Below are 20,329 nucleotides of genomic sequence, written 5' to 3' on the forward strand. Positions count from 1 at the left end.
CGAAAACAGAGACTGAAGTTTTGTCTTTTTAGTTGAGAGGATCTTGAATCAATTAGCGAATGACGGAAAAGGAGGAAATGGTGCGCAACCTTTCGCGAATTCTTCTCTAAGGCAGATAATAAGCGGAGAACCTACACTGCAGCTGAACTGCAGTCATCTCAGGAGAAACGAGTGCTGGACCTGGTTTCACTCAAATAAATCTCCCAAACCCCACGGAGTACTAACTCGGGTTTGGAATGCCTTCCTCATGGAAATGCAGATCCACAAGCCAGTAACAAGTCAACCTCAGTGACTAAAAGCAACAGGCAGGCTGGCGCCCAGCCCGAATTTTGTTCAGAGAGCACACCATCAGTAATAACAGCCCTGCCATGGTTCGTTAGCAGTTTCACTTCCAGTTACGCAACTTGTCTCAGACTGGCTTGTAGCGAGACCGATATAGACTGGCTGCTGATATTGACAACCCTGTGGAGTCATCGGTATCTGTGAGAATACCACCAATACCACCCGTTTCTCAACGGGACTGCAGGTCACTTAGCAGCACAGTCTCTCCTGGCTAGTAGAACAAGGCAGAGAGAGATTTAGCTCAGACGAACATTTGGAGATGATGGACTTCTTCGCATTTATAAGCACCTTTCCTGGAACGTTAACTCTGCAATGAGCGACTGACAAACACAAAAGGTTGAGAAGCAGAAGTGGCTTCTTTCGATTTTCCTGATCCACCTTAAATGGTGCCACATTTACATTCGGCGCCTCAGTCAGAATTTTTAATTTAAGGTGGAACTTCAGGCTCATAACAGCCGAGCGATGAGAGACATTTACAATAAGCTGCTCTACTTCTGAGCTAAAGTCTAAAGCAGAGCAAAGTAAGTCCGTGTTTTCGTTCATATTCCTAGTCTGTACCAGGACACACAGACATACTGGGCATTAAATGTTGTGTTTTGATGGTTGTTGAAAGGACAAAATGGCTCTTCTTAACATTTGGGCTGTGACTCCTGATCTAACCTGGCTTTAACACACAGCTGCACTTACCCACTTCCATGTCCCGCCCTTTGCGTTCTGCCAAGATTTTTATAAATTAAAATTCAGAAAATCAAATTTGACATTTGTGATGCATCCAAGAATCGATTTTTTCCCCCCACCCCTAGGGAATAACATACTTGACATTGCCTTCAACAATGTTCATCCTTAAAACACCCCAGCACCACGGGTCTCATTCAGTTGTGCATCAAGTTATTTGAAAATGCAAAAGCAAGTGTACAGATCATTTTGAATTTAGTCCAAAGAGCCTCACCTACCACTACAGACTCTCCTCTAAAACCCCAAGCCCTCACCTACCACTACAGTCTCTCCCCTAAAACCCCAAGCCCTCACCTACCACTACAGTCTCTCCCCTAAAACCCCAAGCCCTCACCTACCACTACAGACTCTCCCCTAAAACCCCAAGCCCTCACCTACCACTACAGACTCTCCCCTAAAACCCCAAGCCCTCACCTACCACTACAGACTCTGCCCTAAAACCCCAAGCCCTCACCTACCACTACAGTCTCTCCCCTAAAACCCCAAGCCCTCACCTACCACTACAGACTCTCCCCTAAAACCACAAGCCCTCATCTACCACTACAGACTCTCCCCTAAAACCCCAAGCCCTCACCTACCACTACAGACTCTCCCCTAAAACCCCAAGCCCTCACCTACCACTACAGACTCTCCCCTAAAACCCCAAGCCCTCATCTACCACTACAGTCTCTCCCCTAAAACCCCAAGCCCTCACCTACCACTACAGACTCTCCCCTAAAACCCCAAGCCCTCACCTACCACTACAGTCTCTCCCCTAAAACCCCAAGCCCTCACCTACCACTACAGACTCTCCCCTAAAACCACAAGCCCTCATCTACCACTACAGACTCTCCCCTAAAACCCCAAGCCCTCACCTACCACTACAGACTCTCCCCTAAAACCCCAAGCCCTCACCTACCACTACAGACTCTCCCCTAAAACCCCAAGCCCTCACCTACCACTACAGACTCTCCCCTAAAACCACAAGCCCTCATCTACCACTACAGACTCTCCCCTAAAACCCCAAGCCCTCACCTACCACTACAGACTCTCCCCCAAAACCCCAAGCCCTCACCTACCACTACAGTCTCTCCCCTAAAACCGCAAGCCCTCACCTCCCACTACAGTCTCTCCCCTAAAACCCCAAGCCCTCACCTACCACTACAGACTCTCCCCTAAAACCCCAAGCCCTCACCTACCACTACAGACTCTGCCCTAAAACCCCAAGCCCTCACCTACCACTACAGACTCTGCCCTAAAACCCCAAGCCCTCACCTACCACTACAGACTCTGCCCTAAAACCCCAAGCCCTCACCTACCACTACAGTCTCTCCCCTAAAACCGCAAGCCCTCACCTACCACTACAGACTCTGCCCTAAAACCGCAAGCCCTCACCTACCACTACAGACTCTGCCCTAAAACCGCAAGCCCTCACCTACCACTACAGACTCTGCCCTAAAACCCCAAGCCCTCACCTACCACTACAATCTCTCCCCTAAAACCGCAAGCCCTCACCTACCACTACAGACTCTGCCCTAAAACCCCAAGCCCTCACCTACCACTACAGACTCTGCCCTAAAACCCCAAGCCCTCACCTACCACTACAGTCTCTCCCCTAAAACCGCAAGCCCTCACCTACCACTACAGACTCTCCCCTAAAACCCCAAGCCCTCATCTACCACTACAGACTCTCCCCTAAAACCGCAAGCCCTCACCTACCACTACAGACTCTGCCCTAAAACCACAAGCCCCCCAAAAAAACTACAAACCCTACTATAACACTACAGCTCTTATTACAACCCCCCTTATTTATTGATCACCTAACTTGACTGATTATGCTAGTCAGTAATACCCATTGTTAACTTGCCTAAATGGGAGAGAAAATGTACCAGTCTGTCTCAGACTGAGAGGAACGAGGCGGATTCTCAGCTAAGTCAGTGTCGTCTGGCTGCTAGTGGAGAAGCTTTGCTGCCAAACCTCGTGAGCTAACAGATAAGCTAACATGAGCACGACGCTGGAGTCGACTTCCTGGTCCCATTCCACCTGAAATGGTGCAGCAGATACATTCTGGTGAATGAAGCTGAGGAGAGGCTGCACCTTTCCTGTGAGTGGGAGTGGTTTCAGCACCTTCAGCAGACACACACTCAGTGTTTCAGAACACAACACAGCTTATTTTTTCACAGTTCTGAACCCAATTTTATATATTTTTTAAAACATTTCAATTTGGTTGTGTGGTTAACACTTTTTTTCAAAGGCCTGAAACGTCTTTAAAGTGAATCTTTAAAGTCCATCTGCCCAATTAAGAAATATTAATTGCTGAAGCCTAAAGAGGCAAGCGAAGATCATACCAGCCAGTAAAACACTAATTAAAATCACTATCAAATTAAAACAAGACAGAAATACCATCATAGCCTTAAAATTGGTATAGGTATCTGTCACAAAATCACCTGGACAGTACGTGTGTGTGCATTAGTCTTACCTTGAAGCATGCATCTGTAGGCGGACTCGGAAATGGCGTAGATGTGTGGCGGCATTTCGTGCCTCTTCTTCCCTCTGTACATCTCGATGATGTTCTCCGAGTAAATGGGGAGGTTTTTGTACGGGTTTATCACCACACAGAAGAGGCCGGAATAAGTCTGTCAAATAAAATAAAAGTGGTTTTAAAAAGTAATGAAGTGCTTTGGAATTTCTCCTGATATCTGACTGTGGAACTGAACAATATTTATCGAGATCATGATAAATGACATGACAATATGCTGAGATAATGCTAATTAGAAAACTCTGCACTCATTGTTTACTGTATTTTCTTTAGAAATTGGTATTTTGTCCAATTCATCAGATGTCAGGAAAATACACCGAGACATACTGTGTAGTGTGAAAACTTCCTGAAGTGTTGTGATTACATGTCGTAATTGCATCACCCATGACAAAAACGAAATGATTAAAAGATCAATATGCTGAAAACAGTAAACTTGTCCAAATTTAACTCCAGAAAGGAAGAGCAACGTTCAGATGCCTACGCTAAAATATCGGCATTATTCTTCACTGCGTTCATAACCATACGAATTTAATTTCCCTTCATTTCTAAATCCATCGACGCAGATATGGATATATCCCAACGTGTCTTTTAGAACTGGTTGCACATCAAGAGCAGCAGACATGCGTTCACAAAGTAAATGGCCACAAATTTGACTGCACTTCAAATAAGTAGCCCTCAAATATTTAAGCATGTTTGGCTTTTTATTTATCAAAGACCAGCAATGTCAATGGCTTTTTACCAACAGCGCTGCAAGAGAAACCCATATAAATACGGACAGTACTGTAAAACACTGATTCTATGATGTGTGTAATGTACATTAGATTTGGGGGGGGGGGGGGTCTGGACGCAGACGGATGGAGGAGGGCAGGCCAGGAGAGACATAATCCCTGTCTGCTCATAAAGCTGCGAGAGTCTGCTGATAGTGGGGGGGCTCTGAGGATAGAGCCGTCTCCCCCACATCCCCTCCACACCAGACAACAGAGACAAACAGCCAAACTCCACCATGAAGCAGCACAGCGACTCAGAAGAACCTGCAGGCTTGTCTGCTCCAACTCGGCAGGAAAGAAAGACACATCTAAGGGTTTAAAAGTGCCTAAGTGGCTGGCGTCTGAAGCTCTTCCTCCACTTCCATCTCCAGCATTTTACCTCAATTGTAGGGATAGAATGATCATGGGAAGCCTGGCTACGCAGATCCCATATTTCTGTCATACATTAGACGATAAATTGTGTCAACACACTTTGAGCGCATTGTGAATCTTGTTTGATACTTAAAGCGCAATGGAAAAAAGAAAAAATAGGCCTTTAACATTTAGAGCAGCGCAGTTTGTAAAACAAAGACTAATAATCACTGCAGTGGCAGGTTTTTATTATAAGTATCACTATTAGTATTAATATTTTCTTGATGTAGCACTACAGGTTCCATTTCCAGCCACTTGGCGCGCTCCGGGCGGCGGTCTCTCAGAGGCGCGCTCCGGGCGGCGGTCTCTCAGAGGCGCGCTCCGGGCGGCCGTCTCTCAGAGGCGCGCTCCGGGCGGCCGTCTCTCAGAGGCGCGCTCCGGGCGGCCGTCTCTCAGAGGCGCGCTCCGGGCGGCGGTCTCTCAGAGGCGCGCTCCGGGCGGCCGTCTCTCAGAGGCGCGCTCCGGGCGGCCGTCTCTCAGAGGCGCGCTCCGGGCGGCCGTCTCTCAGAGGCGCGCTCCGGGCGGCCGTCTCTCAGAGGCGCGCTCCGGGCGGCCGTCTCTCAGAGGCGCGCTCCGGGCGGCCGTCTCTCAGAGGCGCGCTCCGGGCGGCCGTCTCTCAGAGGCGCGCTCCGGGCGGCCGTCTCTCAGAGGCGCGCTCCGGGCGGCCGTCTCTCAGAGGCGCGCTCCGGGCGGCCGTCTCTCAGAGGCGCGCTCCGGGCGGCCGTCTCTCAGAGGCGCGCTCCGGGCGGCCGTCTCTCAGAGGCGCGCTCCGGGCGGCCGTCTCTCAGAGGCGCGCTCCGGGCGGCCGTCTCTCAGAGGCGCGCTCCGGGCGGCCGTCTCTCAGAGGCGCGCTCCGGGCGGCCGTCTCTCAGAGGCGCGCTCCGGGCGGCCGTCTCTCAGAGGCGCGCTCCGGGCGGCCGTCTCTCAGAGGCGCGCTCCGGGCGGCCGTCTCTCAGAGGCGCGCTCCGGGCGGCCGTCTCTCAGAGGCGCGCTCCGGGCGGCCGTCTCTCAGAGGCGCGCTCCGGGCGGCCGTCTCTCAGAGGCGCGCTCCGGGCGGCCGTCTCTCAGAGGCGCGCTCCGGGCGGCCGTCTCTCAGAGGCGCGCTCCGGGCGGCCGTCTCTCAGAGGCGCGCTCCGGGCGGCCGTCTCTCAGAGGCGCGCTCCGGGCGGCCGTCTCTCAGAGGCGCGCTCCGGGCGGCCGTCTCTCAGAGGCGCGCTCCGGGCGGCCGTCTCTCAGAGGCGCGCTCCGGGCGGCCGTCTCTCAGAGGCGCGCTCCGGGCGGCCGTCTCTCAGAGGCGCGCTCCGGGCGGCCGTCTCTCAGAGGCGCGCTCCGGGCGGCCGTCTCTCAGAGGCGCGCTCCGGGCGGCCGTCTCTCAGAGGCGCGCTCCGGGCGGCCGTCTCTCAGAGGCGCGCTCCGGGCGGCCGTCTCTCAGAGGCGCGCTCCGGGCGGCCGTCTCTCAGAGGCGCGCTCCGGGCGGCCGTCTCTCAGAGGCGCGCTCCGGGCGGCCGTCTCTCAGAGGCGCGCTCCGGGCGGCCGTCTCTCAGAGGCGCGCTCCGGGCGGCCGTCTCTCAGAGGCGCGCTCCGGGCGGCCGTCTCTCAGAGGCGCGCTCCGGGCGGCCGTCTCTCAGAGGCGCGCTCCGGGCGGCCGTCTCTCAGAGGCGCGCTCCGGGCGGCCGTCTCTCAGAGGCGCGCTCCGGGCGGCCGTCTCTCAGAGGCGCGCTCCGGGCGGCCGTCTCTCAGAGGCGCGCTCCGGGCGGCCGTCTCTCAGAGGCGCGCTCCGGGCGGCCGTCTCTCAGAGGCGCGCTCCGGGCGGCGGTCTCTCAGAGGCAGGGGGGGGATATCAGAGTCCTGATCTCAACCCCATCAAACAGCTTTGGGATGAACTAGAACGGAGACTAAGAGCCAGACTCTCTCATCCAACATCAGTGTCTGACCTCACAAATGTGCAAAAATTCCCAGACACTCTCCAAAATCGTGTAGAAAGGTTCCCAGATGAACGGAAGCTGCAAAGGGGGTCAAAAGCCATACTAATGCCTATGGATTTAGGATGGGCTTCATAAAAGCTCCTGAGGGTGTCCCAATACTTTCGTCCATTTAATGAATACATATACACATGCAGACCTGATTGCGCATTCCTAGTGATGTTAGCTGCTGGTGCCTCAATCCTTAGTCCTCCCTGTCTGTAGAGTCTCAGTCTAAAAATAATAAAATGTGCGTTTTTATAAATAAATCAATAATAAATTAATAAAAAGCCTAATCAGACTTTGATCCGGTACATACACAAATTATCATTCAGTGTGATGCCGCAATCAAGCTGAAGACTAATCAACTTTCCCCCCACAAGCACTCAAGTATGCACAGATTTCCAAGAGCCTGTTCAACACTTGGTCAAAATACATTCAGATGAACGGATTTTAAAAATGTGTTTTCAGAACCAAAACTTTCTGAAAACTATTCTAAAACGTATTCATAAGTATTTAATGTGAAAACCTTCCGTGAAGGAGCTTTTACAGGTGGACGCCCGCTTCCCTTCACCACCACTGAACGGTTCTGACTCGGCAAGTTTCTCTAAAGTGGAGCGTCTCACACCAGATCGCTCTGAACGACTCCGTATACGTCTTAACCAATTAATCATGAGGACATTTTGAAAAGTGGGTGGAGTTCCCTTTTAAACATCAATCCCACACACAAACATTGCCCCGTGGGTTTTTTACAACTTGAGCCCAAAGTGAGGACCGTCCAGTAAAAAGCTTCTCTCCTATTGGACAGATCTGACTTTGGGCTGAGAAGTTCTGCTCTGTGAAATGACATCAGGTTAGGAAGCAAATGCCGGCCATGCTTCCAGCCCAGACTCCGACAGACCGGCTGGAGACCTCTTGAGACTGTTTACTACAGAACTGCTGGACTTCCTGACGCAGAGCCAAGCCTTCTCAGTCCAGCGGCAGCACTTAAAGCCGAAGAAATAAATAAAATAAATTAAATAGATCTAAATTTCTCCACTTGGATTGATCTAACTGACTACAGTCTACAATCAACCACTTCACACCAAACCACTCTGAACTACTCCCTTTAGAAATTTGGAAAGAACCTGGTTGGCGGAATTCGGCTTTAAAACTACTCTTACACAGATGGTTCTTCAAGGGTTCTTTAGGGGAAAAAATGGTTCTATAAGCACCCAAAAGGATTCTTCTAAGGTTACAGTGTCAAGCCTCACCCATGTAAAATAATTAATTAATTAATTAATTAATTTATTTAATTAATTAAAAAGAGGGTGCTTTAAGGGTTCTATGGGAAAGAACATGGTTCAATATATAACCATAAACACTCAAAGAACCCTTTGCAGAATTAAAGGCCTTAAAGTTCTATAGAGATGATACAAGGCTCATGACAGGAACCTTGGTTCATCTATATAGATCCTAAAAGCCTCCTACTTGTAACAAGTATAGCATTGCAATGGAACCCCTTTTTGGTGGTATATTGATCCCTTTTAAAAAATGTTCCATATAGAACCATCTATAGCACATTGATGAAAACATGCATTAATCTGCGCTGATGTCCTAGAGTTGACTGAAAAACAAACAAACGCAGACTTACTTCGCTCCGTTTTAAGCTTTAGCCCCACTACAGCAGCTTTTCTTGCATCTCCAGCAGGAAAGTTTTCCTCAAAAGTGGAACAGTTTCCTCAAAAGTGGAACAGTTTCCTCAAAAGTGGAACAGTTTCTTGTAAAAATGTCTCAACATTCATTTTTATTTTCTGAGGCTGATGTCAGCTTCTCATTAACCAGCTTCTTGTTTGAATTTTCCCATCCCACCTTAAAACGGTGCCCAGCTCTAGTGCCTCAGGCTCAGTTTAAGGTGGAACAGGAAAATTCAAAAAAGAAGCTGGCGAATGAGAAACTGACTTTTGGTGCATCAGGAAACCAGCGAGGTCGCCAAAATATGAATATTCGTCTTAAATCTCTCTCTTTGCATTTTCGTTAACTACTAGCTAGATGAGACTTCTCTGTGTCGCTATGGTGACCAGCCGTCTGTGCAACAATCTTGAGGGATAAAGGGCAAATTAGCAGTTATACATTAAATGGTCTTACACGCTGGAGTAGTGTAGACATTACGTTGGCAACCAGCCTCATGCGAATCGAGTCAGAGCGAGTTCCCCAACTTCTCAGCTGGTGCGCTTCGGTTTTTAACTTTAAACTTTAAATTACTTCACATGTACTTATTAAAGTGGGGCGAGAGGAAGACGTCGTGTTCGGAGACTTTCAGCATGATGTGGCATACATACACGTCCAATCCGATCCAGGCATTTCCACGGATATTCTTCTTCCATTTAAACAGATTATTTACAGGATTACCCACCTCATTCAATCAGACAGAAACTGCGCTCTGAATGGCCCCACTGGTCTAATCTACTCTTACTAAGGTGTATACTTGGACATATTTTATTGATTGAGCCATTCGTCGGATTATCAATGGATTATCAGGCTGCATGTAAACAGCTACTTGGTGCAAACGGCAGAATCAGCCTCGCGGCTCCAGGGGCCGACGAACGGGGCGGGGAAACAACTCCAATTTTCTTGCTGAACTTCCACCAACACGCCATAAATCAGCAGAAACTGGCTGATCTGCACGGCGATCTGTGCTGTGTGGGCAGAGAGCTGCTGGAGTTCTGAGCAACACCGAGCTTCGGCCTCCTACACCTCTGTACCGGTATGGAGAAGCTCCAGGCCTGACGCCGTTCACTGAATTTAACAGCTTATTACACCCAACACAAGGATGGTTATGTCACTCCAGCAGCTGAACATACTTTGTGAGCATGACTCAGAAGTTTCAAGTGTAAATTCTTTTCTTTGGCATCAACTGCAGTTCAATTGCGCTCTTACATGCATCTGTGCGTGGTTTTATTACATCACATGACCAAAAATACCCAGACGCTCCTGCCACCGAGTGAGCTCAGCCACTGCTGAGGCAGCTTGTATAACTTAATAACATAATATAATAACAGAAAGTGACTCTGGAGCAGCTGTACATGGCCCTAAGGTCACAATGTCCACCGCCAAGCGTGGGCTTCAGGGGTATACAGCCCCCCTACTTTACAGAACAGTATTCCTGGAGGCATATTTGGCCCCTACTCACCCTTTCCTACAGTGAAGCACTACAGAACACCATTATAGTCAACAGAAATGGCCCCTAATTATTATTAGTACCTACATAGGAGCACAATGAAGCACCAAGTCCCTAATCCCTTTAGCACCGGGCTGTGGAGCAGCAGAACTGTTCTCTGGAGCGATGGAGCCCCAGCCAATACCTTTAGGACGAGTTGGAGTAATCCAGAACGGACCGTCCAACATCAGTAGCTGACCTCACTAATGCTCAATCAAATCCTCACAGCAATGTTCCATCCAGATGCCTTCCAGGAGGAGTAGTGGCTGTTACTACAGCAAACTCTAACGATCTAAACAGCTGATGTGTGCTAAACTTCTGGACATGCAGTTGATGCTAAATTACGTGTATTGATTATACGGCTGGTGTTTTTGCTACAGAAGCAGCCAAACTGGCTCGACAAAGCACGTAAGTATCTATCGTCTTATAAGTATAACAGCTTCCCTGTTTCTATCTGCCCTCTGAAATGTGAAAAGCTCTAGCTGCCAGCAGTAACTCTGCACTTAGGGAGGCGGAGGAGGAGGCCTGGCTTCTGGTATGCGCTTATTTTCACTTCAACGGGCAGTTCGGTTTCTATCTGGACAATGTACAGATAACAGGCTGTAGCTGAAACTTTCCGTGGAGAAGAAAGAAAGAAAGAAGGAAGGAAGAAAAAACCCACAGGGATCTTCAGACACTTTTTAGTTTGTGAAGAAGGTCATCTTCTAGCTGTTAGCTACTAGCAGTGACACCACGTGGTAGAGCTCTTCAGGCCTCGGCAAAGCTGTGGACTCACTCCACCAGCCAGCGCACATCTCTGGACGGATGACCGTAATAAGCACTGCTCTCCTAAAACCCATTTGTGAAGATTGCTTTTGTTCCTGGCTGTGTGCCATGACACCATCCCCGACACGGGAACACCAGAGAACACTATTATAGGGAAGAGAATCATTCCCTATAATAAACCATTCCCCATATCGGAGCAGGAGACGCTTTAATATCAGTACTGACATGCATCGATTTTTAAAACTGGGCTGTAGAAGGAATTCTAAAGTCACAGAATGCCTGTCTGGCTTTACGGGACATGCGGCTACAGACTCCAGCAGCTCCTCGGATGCGTTAGCCTCGGATGGTATTCCTGCTGTCACTGTGACGCTGCTGAAAGACACGGATAAGAATCGAAACTATGAACCTACGTTACTTACAGCTGTACAGAACCGCTTTTCTGACGGGGAACAAAACCCACTCTTCTCCACTGCAGCGCTACTCGATCCAAGATAACTAATGTAGCAGAGCTGGCTGACGCACTTCATTTAAAATACGTGAGATTTTAACGATTTAACGGTTCATATAGACTGCTCTCATTTACACCAACAGGTACTTCACTGTGAGCAAGTTATTCCACATGGTGTCAGAATCAAAACCAGAGAATTCTCTAAAATATATGGAGGCATATTTTATATTCTAGAAAATATAACTGGAGCATTATGAAACAATCACGATGGTCCCCAATCACTATTCCCTACATCAAAGCACTGCAGAATTATAGTGAACATGGACTATATTGACAAAGGTATTGGGACATCCCTTCTAATTACTGAGTTCAGGTGTTTCAGCCACACCCACTGCAAACAGGTGATTCAAAGAAAAACACACAGCCTCACAGTCTCCATAGACAAATACTGGCGGTAAAATGGGTCGTATTGATGTGAAGCTGAGTGACTTTAAACATGGCACGGTCATAGGACACCATCCCCGGCCCCAAGAGAGTTTATGAAATTTCTGCCCTGCTAGATCTGCCCCAGACAACTGTAAGTGCTGTTATTGTGAAAGGCAAGTGTCTAGGAACAACAATAGCTCAGCCACAAAACAGTAGACTATGCAAACTCACAGAGCGGGGCTGCCAAGTGCTGAAGCACACAGTGCCTATCCTCCGTTCAATCACTCACTAAAGAGCTTCAAATTGTCTCTGGGAACAACATCAGCAAAACAAGGGCATGTTAGGAGCTTCACAAAATGGGTTTCCATGGCCGAGCAGCTATACACAACTGGAAGGCTTTGTGGAGGAGGGACAACGCTGAGGCTGTTTTTTTAGATTTCCCTGAAGGGAAGTCGTTTGGCTTCAGCAGACTAAGACATTTTGGACAACTGCACGCTTGTCTGTTCCAACATGACTGAACCCTAGTGCACAAAGCAGGGTCCAAAAAAGGCACGGCTGGGTGAGTTTGGTGTGGAAGAATGAGACTCAAACACCTTTGGGATGAAATAGAACTGAGACTGTGAGCCCGGCTCTCTCACCCTACATTAGTGTTTATACCAGTTAATGAAGACTGTATCGGCCCAAGACCTGATGCTAGTGTCAGTATCGATGCACCCCCATATTCAGCACAAATAAAAGCCAGGCTTTAAATTATATGATGTACTTCTGTCCATTTTTATAGTAGCAGTTCATCACACAGTCAGAAACTCTACCTCCTTCCTTAACCGACTGGTTCTGCTTTCCTCTCCTGTTTTCTCCCAAGAGCGCTCACCATAAACTGGGCCAAGATCACAGGGAGACACAGCTTATAAGCCAAAACTGAGAAGCTGGTGGATTTAAGGAGGTCACAAATTCAACATTTCAACTGCTTTCCCTCTCCAGGCTCCGCCCACAAGCAAGTTCTTATACGACTGCTGTTATGACTTTGGACAAGTTTTACAGAACCCCAGTAAAAATCCCATTCGACCGTATAATAATAGCACTACTACTACTACTACTATTATTACAACTACTACTAATAATAAATAATAATCCAGTCATGAATCCCTGGGGCCTCTAATGAGGGTCAACACTCCAATTAGCCTTTGCGCAATTAAGGGGTTTGCATCAGGAAAGGGCTCTTCATGTTGATGAAGATTGTTGTGTATGTATGGAAGAACCCTTTAATGATGCAAAGAATGCTTTAATCATGCAAAGGGTTCTTTGAGCATTCATGGTTCTAACATTTTCTTTGCTTAAAGAACCCTTGAAAAACCAATGGCTATGTTATCCCAGGTGCCTGCTATGGAACGGCAGGCAATTGCTAAGGTGGTTGCTAAACCATTGCTATGGCAATGCAGGTAGTTGCTAAGGTGCTGCTGTGGAATCCAAGAAGGTTGCTAGGGTGCTGCTATGGAATCCAAAGTGGTTGCTAAGGTGTTGGGGGGAGGGGGTTGCTATGGTATCCCAGGTGGTTGCTAAGGCGCTGCTATGGAATCCATGGTGGTTGCTCTGGTATCCCAGGTGGTTGCTAAGATGTTGCTAGGCTGCTGCTTTGATATCTTAAGAGGTTGCTAAGGTGTTACCAGGCCATTGCTAGTGTCGCAGGTGGTTGCTAATGAGTATGCGTGTATACACATGTGCATTAGTATGTATGAGAGTCTGTAATCCCTGTGAGGGGCAGTGTGAGAGAGGGGCTGAGTCTACACGAAAGGGTGGGGCTACGCTGCTATAGGCTGAGTAAAGGGATAGGAAAACGGAAAAGTCAGTTTTACCAGCACAGTTTCCATTTCATAAAGTCCACAGTATCCAGTTACACAAACTCCGTGAAGAATTACTCTACTTCACATCTGTGCATCACCATATTCAGCAACACTACAGCAGATAGTTCAGGACACTCACGTAGATGAGGCCAGAGTAGTATCGGTCCTTCAGGTTGTGCAGTACAGAGGCTTCGTTCAGGCAGGTCAGCTCCGCCATGTCCTCCACTTTGCTGAACTTTGGCGGGTTCATCTTCTGGATGTCGTCTTTGTTGACCAGAGCCTTTTTGCCATTCTCTGCCAGCTCCACCACCACCTCCTCTCCTCTCTCCTCACGGACGCTGGCTGCCTCAAACCCATGCCGCTCCGAGGGAACCCACACAAGCCTCTTGGCGGTCCAGTCAGCCTGCGTGGCCGGGTTGTAGACCACTGCCCGGTCCACAAAGAGGTACCGCTCAGGGTCCTCCTGACCGCTCCTTTGAGCCATCTCCGGCATTAGGAACTACAGACAGGCCACCTGCAGAGAAACCGAGAACTAGATATCAGAACCAAAACAGAGCCTATATAAACTACACTCCTAAAGATGGTTCTTCATGGATTATTCAGTAAACCAAATTGCTCTATATAGAACTATGAATACTCAATACGCCACTTGTGTGATTAACGGGTTCATCACACTGACAGAGAATGTGGTCTACATGGTGCCATAAAGAAAGTTTTTGAAAAGGGTTCATGTTCAATTAGAGTTGGTGCACCACAAACTACACCACAAAACGAACCGAAATTACTGCAGTCACGATTTTAAGTCAAAACTTTTTGTCCAAAACCTTTTACGCCACATTTCCTGCCCTTCACATGATCTAAAAATGTCATAAAAGTGGTTCAGACATCAGGCAGTGAATTCATAAGGGAGCTTCTCAACGTCTGGTTCCCATCACCACCACTGTGAACAATCCCGACCACACTGAACCATTTCATCATGCAGAAATTGGAGGAGTTCCCTTGCTGTGACCAAGCCTCGTCATCTGCATTCACATACATGCGCCAAGTACAGTACCAGACGAGCTACTTTAATACTACAGAGTATTAAAATATGCCACGTTATTCAATACCAAATTTCTGCAAGTTCTCGATTTCAGACTAATCTGAAAACCAGGAGCGTTTGATTTAAACCACGCCCACTTTCGGTTTACATTTTAACATGGGGAACTCCGCTGACTTTCCTGCATAATTAGAGACTTAAGATGTAAAAGTCATTCAGGGTTGTTTTGGTGTGAAATGCTCTGTTCCACAGAAACTTGGAGTCAGAGTTGTTCACAGTGGTGGTGATAGGAACCAGATGTCCACCTCTAAAAGCTCCCTCACAGAAAGTTCCTACATCAAATGTTTATAAATACACTGCATGATGTCCAAGACACTGTTACAATAGTTTTGAGAAAGTTTTGGCTTTAAAACTCATTCACGGTGGAGGAATACATGCAGGATGCTGTGAGACACAATAGTGGCCAATGAGAATTATTATTTCAGATTTTCCACTATTTTCCACCCATCAGCAATATTCCATCTATATGCACAGGCACATGTTCGCTGGTGATTTTGGATAGTAGTTAAAAAGGCTGTATATGTGTGGCAGTCATGGCGACCCCTGGTTCCTATAACCACAAGTGTGAAAGAGTCGGTGCGTTTCTCTGCAATATACCATTCCTCACTGAATACACCAGCCCGGCCGATTTCAAGCCAAAGCAATTTGTACAGCACGATCAGATCTCAGGATATAAATAAGGCAAAAATACAAAGAGAACAAACCATCTTAACCTCAAGGTGGAAAGCCATACTGAACTTGAACTAGGGGTAGACACCATGACTCTATCTTATAATTACCATGATAAATTGGGTTACAATGTTTTCCTGAGCTCATCATGAAGGTCATCAGCGTTTAAAGGGGAATCCCGCCAATTAACTTCATATTTCTGTATAGCCGAGTGTTTGATGTGTAATCATAGTGATTCAGTGTGGTTTGGTGTGAAATGGTTCACATGCCTTTACAGTGGTGATGGTAGGAGCAAGGGGGCACCATGACTACCGCACACATATAGACACCGGTGAACCTACACCCGTCCTCTGGGTTCTACATGGAACGTCAATGATGGTAAAATAGTGGAAAAACGGAAATAACTCATTGGGAACAATTCTGCCTCACAACACCCTGAAAGTATCCCCACCACAAGCTGATCAAAGGGCCAAAAACTTCTCAACAGACAAACATTTCATGTAATAACTTTCTGTGATGGAGATTTTAGAGGAGGACGTCTGGTTCCCATCACCTCCACTGTGAATTGGCAAGTTTCTCTACAACGGAGTGTTTCACAACAAACCTCTCAGAAAGACTCTGCTCCATTAAATTATGCAGAAATAAAAAATTCATCATCGCCGTTGGCCTCATCACAATTATTATTATTATTGTTGTTATTATTATCGTATGACACAGGCCTTATTAAACTAATACTAAATATCGCGATGCTCATTGAATATCGTTCAAATATCTTAGATTATCGCGATATTTTCTTCCCATACCGACCACATCAGGAGAATGTGCTGATATTTGCGATTTATGCATCACTTCAGCGTTTAAAAATGAAATAAACAGATGTCTGGGCCTAAAGCACAGACAAACATCCCCAAAAGAGCCAGAGATATGCAGGAGTGGACCAAAGCTGGACTAAAAATAAAAGCAGAAATGGGTCACCGCTGCAGATTCTTCACAATATTGAGGCCAAACAGCTCAACAAACTCCACAAAACAGATAAAAACACATCAAAAAGTCTCTCACATCAACCCAGGAGAGCAAATACAGGATAACTGAACAGAAAAGTTCATAAAAATGACGATGATGCCGTCAGTAAGAAGGCATTCTCGGCGTTCCACCTTAAACGGTGCGGAGTTAACAGTCCGGAGCCTGAGGCGCCAGAATGTAACTGCTGCACTGTTTAAGGTGGAACGGCAAAGCGTTATCTGCTAGCTAACGGCATCATCACCATCATCATCATCACTATTTCGGAAAATGATGAAATAACTTTTTTCTTAAACGAGTTTAACCGTCTTTATAGCCCAGATACCGCCTCAGTCAATAGACGAACAGCCGAAATTGTGCCTTTTCTGAGCTCCTCTCCGATAAAAGCAGTGTTTCACTGGCTAAAGTCCGTTAGCCTGTCCGCTAACCGCAGCCTCCTCCTCAGTCCTGATAAAATAATCCGCCAACACGAGCGCTGGAGCTCAGCCGCAGCCCCGCACAGAATCCCCACAGAACAAGGACTTACGAAGGGCAAAGCCTTTGACTGTGAGCAGCTGAAATGAGCCTCTAATCCAGGCCGTCCAGTTTTACAACAATCCAGTTTTTTGTTTTTCAAATATATTAAACTCGGTCTCGCCTCCCTCCGCGCTGCTGCAGCCGCTTCTACTCAACCGAACCCAGCGGACCGCGCTTTCTAAACGCACCAGCCAATCAGAGCACGGCCCCTAGCCGGGCGACCAATCACAGCCCGGCAACCGGCTGGGCGACCAGTCGCAGCCCAGAGGGGCACTACATGGCAACCAGCACACCAATCAGAGCAGCTAGGCGACCGCTGAACAACTTTACACACGCCCTACAGAGCAATCAGCCAATCACAACCCTGTGCCCGCCTGAGACAACCAATCACTGCTCAGTTCTCTATTAGGCGACCAATCACAAGACAACCTGTCAAAGCTCTACTCTCATCAACCAATCACAACGTCACATAAACAAGCGACCAATCACAACCCGACACTGTTTCACAGTCAGTCACAGCCCCAATGCAGGCCTGAGGCAACCAATCACGGCTCCATTCTCTACTGAGCGACCAATCACAACTATACACTCATCAACCAATCACAAACCTACAGAGCACTGAATGACAACCAGGAGACCAATCACAACCCTATGCCCTACTAGACAGTCAATCAGAGCCCGGAGTCCCCTCAGACAGACAATCACGACCATGTAGAGCACTAAGCGACAACCTGACTACCAATCACAGCTCAGTTCTGTCTCCATCAACCAATTATGACCCCACATCCCCTCAGACAACCAATGACAATGCTACACCCATTAACCAATCAGAATCTAGCTCTGCACACAGTGGAGTGACGCTCCTGCATGTCATATTGTCATGCCCAAACATCAATTAGTATTAAGAGAGCAATTGGGACGCAGCGTCTGTCTCTTATTGATCAAGTTATTGATTATTGGCTGCAGGCTATTGATCTCAAAAGCTCCTGTCTGTCTAACTCAGGGCTGCCCAAAGTTTTGATCTTGGGTGCTAAATAACGAAGTAAAGAAGATGAGAACATTTCAAACTGAGGGCAAAAATATTTGATCAATTAAATAAAACATTTTAAAACGAAAATAACAATTTATAAAGTTTTATTATATATATATATATAGTACAGTATGGCGCACTGAGTCTTTTATCTGGTTTGTTTTGTATATTAATGTAAATAAGCGTAAGGTTTAAAGTTGGCCGGGCTAAATGGAGGAGAGTGGTCCCCTCTGGTGGTGACGAAGGGTATTACAGCAATTCAAATAGGCCATAATGCATCAGTGTGCTTGTACTAACTGTTATAAAATTAAAGGTAAATTTCACCGAATTTTAAAATTTGAGGTTGAATTTTACTTTTTAAAGTTAGAGATGTGAATAAAGTCACTCAGAGTGGTCTGTTTACATCTTAACAGTTTAATTCTCTGCGACTAAATCAAGCACAAACTGACCTTGCCGAAACACATTAGAACCATTAGACTTTAAACCTGATGGTTTTGCTTTCTAATTGGCTTAATGGTTACCAACAGAGACCACTAGTGTCCAGTAGGACCCCTTTAGATCTCATTAGGAAACCAACAAATGCACCTGAGATCAAAACACCTGTTAAACTATTAGAGCCCTTGACAATGTGATACCAACCCATCAGGAGAACACAGAGCACCAGGGCGAGGCTCAGGCCATCAGACCCTGCGCGCTCACACACGCGCGCGCACACCGAGCAGAAAAGCAGCGCGAGCCTTTCAGCAGCTGAACATCAAATGCATTCAAGATCACACTGACGGACCATAGACTGTCTATACTCCACAGCACCACCCCGTGGCGGCGCCCTGAAACTACACTGAAATGAACTAGTAGAGGTCCATGCATGCTACTACTACTACTGCTACTGCTACTACTGCTACTACTGCTACTGCTACTACTACTACTGCTACTACTACTACTACTACCGCTACTACTACTACTACTACTGCTACTACTACTACTGCTACTGCTACTACTACTACTGCTACTACTACTACTACTGCTAATAATAATAATACTAATATTACTAATACTAATACTACTGCTACTACTACTTCTACTACTACTACTACTAATATTGCTAATACTACTACTACTACTACTACTACACTACTACTACTACTACTGCTACTACTGCTACTACTACTACTACTACTACTACTACTAATAATAATAATAATACTACTAATAATAATAATAATACCAATACTACTACTGCTACTACTAATACTACTACTACTACTAAGACTAATACTAATACTAATACTAATACTAAAACTACTACTACTACTACTACTACTACTACTAACAATAACTAACAATAACTAACAATTAATAATAATAATAATAATAATAATAATAATAATAAGCAGCTTTATTTACTTACTTTCACACATAGAGATTTAACTCAATGTAAACACATGTACACCTTTAAAAAGATGGTTCTTCAAGGGTTCTTTAACAAAGACAGAAAGACAGTGGTTTTATATAGAACACTCAGTGAAAAAACTGCATGCTTAAAGTATTCCCTGAATGGTGGAATGGCTCTTCAGATTGATGGAGAATGTCCTAACAGCTCTGTCCTAACAGGGTTAATTACTTGCTGGTTAATTCTCTTCTTGGTACTTCTTTTCTTGAGTGCCTTGCTGTCCCTTTGTTTCTGTGACACTGTATGTTCCTGTTGTGGGAATAATAAAAGATTATTTTATCACCGTTCTGTATGAGAGGCTGTTTAGGCCACAATCCTGATTAACCTCTCACACAAACTATCAAACCTCTGACACTTGCCATCAAATCCTCTCACACTCACTATCAAACCCTCTCACACTTGATGCTAAGTGTAAGAGAGTTTGACAGTGAGTGTGAGAGATTTGATGGTGAGTGTGAGATTTGATGGTGAGTGTGAGAGGTTTGATGGTGAGCGTGAGAGGTTTGACAGTGAGTGTGAGAGGTTTGATGGTGAGTGTGAGAGGTTTGATGGTGAGCATGAGAGGGTTTGATGGTGAGTGTGAGAGGTTCGATGGTGAGTTTGAGAGGTTTGATGGTGAGTGTGAGAGGTTTGACAGTGAGTCTGAGAGGTTTGATGGTGAGTGTGAGAAGTTTGATGGTGAGTTTGAGAGGTTTGATGGTGAGTGTGAGAGGTTTGACAGTGAGTCTGAGAGGTTTGATGGTGAGTGTGAGAGGTTTGACAGTGAGAGGTTTGACAGTGAGTGTGAGAGGTTTGATGGTGAGTGTGAGAGGTTTGACAGTGAGTGTGAGAGGTTTGACAGTGAGTGTGAGAGGTTTGATGGTGAGTATGAGAGGTTTGATGGTGAGCGTGAGAGGTTTGACAGTGAGTGTGAGAGGTTTGATGGTGAGTGTGAGAAGTTTGATGGTGAGCATGAGAGAGTTTGATGGTGAGTGTGAGAGGTTCGATGGTGAGCGTAAAAGAGATTTGATGGTGAGTGTGAGAAGTTTGATGGTGAGTTTGAGAAGTTTGATGGTGAGTGTGAGATGTTTGATGGTGAGTGTGAGAGGTTTGGCAGTGAGTGTGAGAGGTTGGATGGTGAGCGTGAGAGGTT

At 46.8% G+C, this 20,329-nt stretch overlaps 1 protein-coding gene across 8 annotated transcripts in view; it reads right to left on the reverse strand.

Annotated features, from left to right (window-relative positions):
* The window catches only part of myh10 (myosin, heavy chain 10, non-muscle), a 107,089-nt gene extending 90,222 nt beyond the window's left edge, over positions 1-16,867 (reverse strand). For 7 of the 8 annotated variants that reach the window (XM_037536364.1, XM_037536363.1, XM_037536362.1 and 4 more), the window contains exons 1-3: positions 16,728-16,867; positions 13,553-13,927; positions 3,536-3,692 (exon numbers count right to left, since the gene is read on the reverse strand). In XM_037536364.1, the coding sequence (XP_037392261.1) occupies positions 3,536-3,692; positions 13,553-13,906 (511 nt within the window). In that variant the 5' untranslated portion in view covers positions 13,907-13,927; positions 16,728-16,867. Of the gene's footprint in view, positions 1-3,535; positions 3,693-13,552; positions 13,928-16,727 lie in introns of those variants that run through there. The other variant, XM_037536361.1, reaches the window with a different exon arrangement.
* Positions 16,868-20,329: the final 3,462 nt, after the last annotated feature.

This window comes from Pygocentrus nattereri, chromosome 30 (assembly GCF_015220715.1).
Source record: "Pygocentrus nattereri isolate fPygNat1 chromosome 30, fPygNat1.pri, whole genome shotgun sequence".
In the NCBI taxonomy this organism is placed as follows: domain Eukaryota; kingdom Metazoa; phylum Chordata; class Actinopteri; order Characiformes; family Serrasalmidae; genus Pygocentrus; species Pygocentrus nattereri.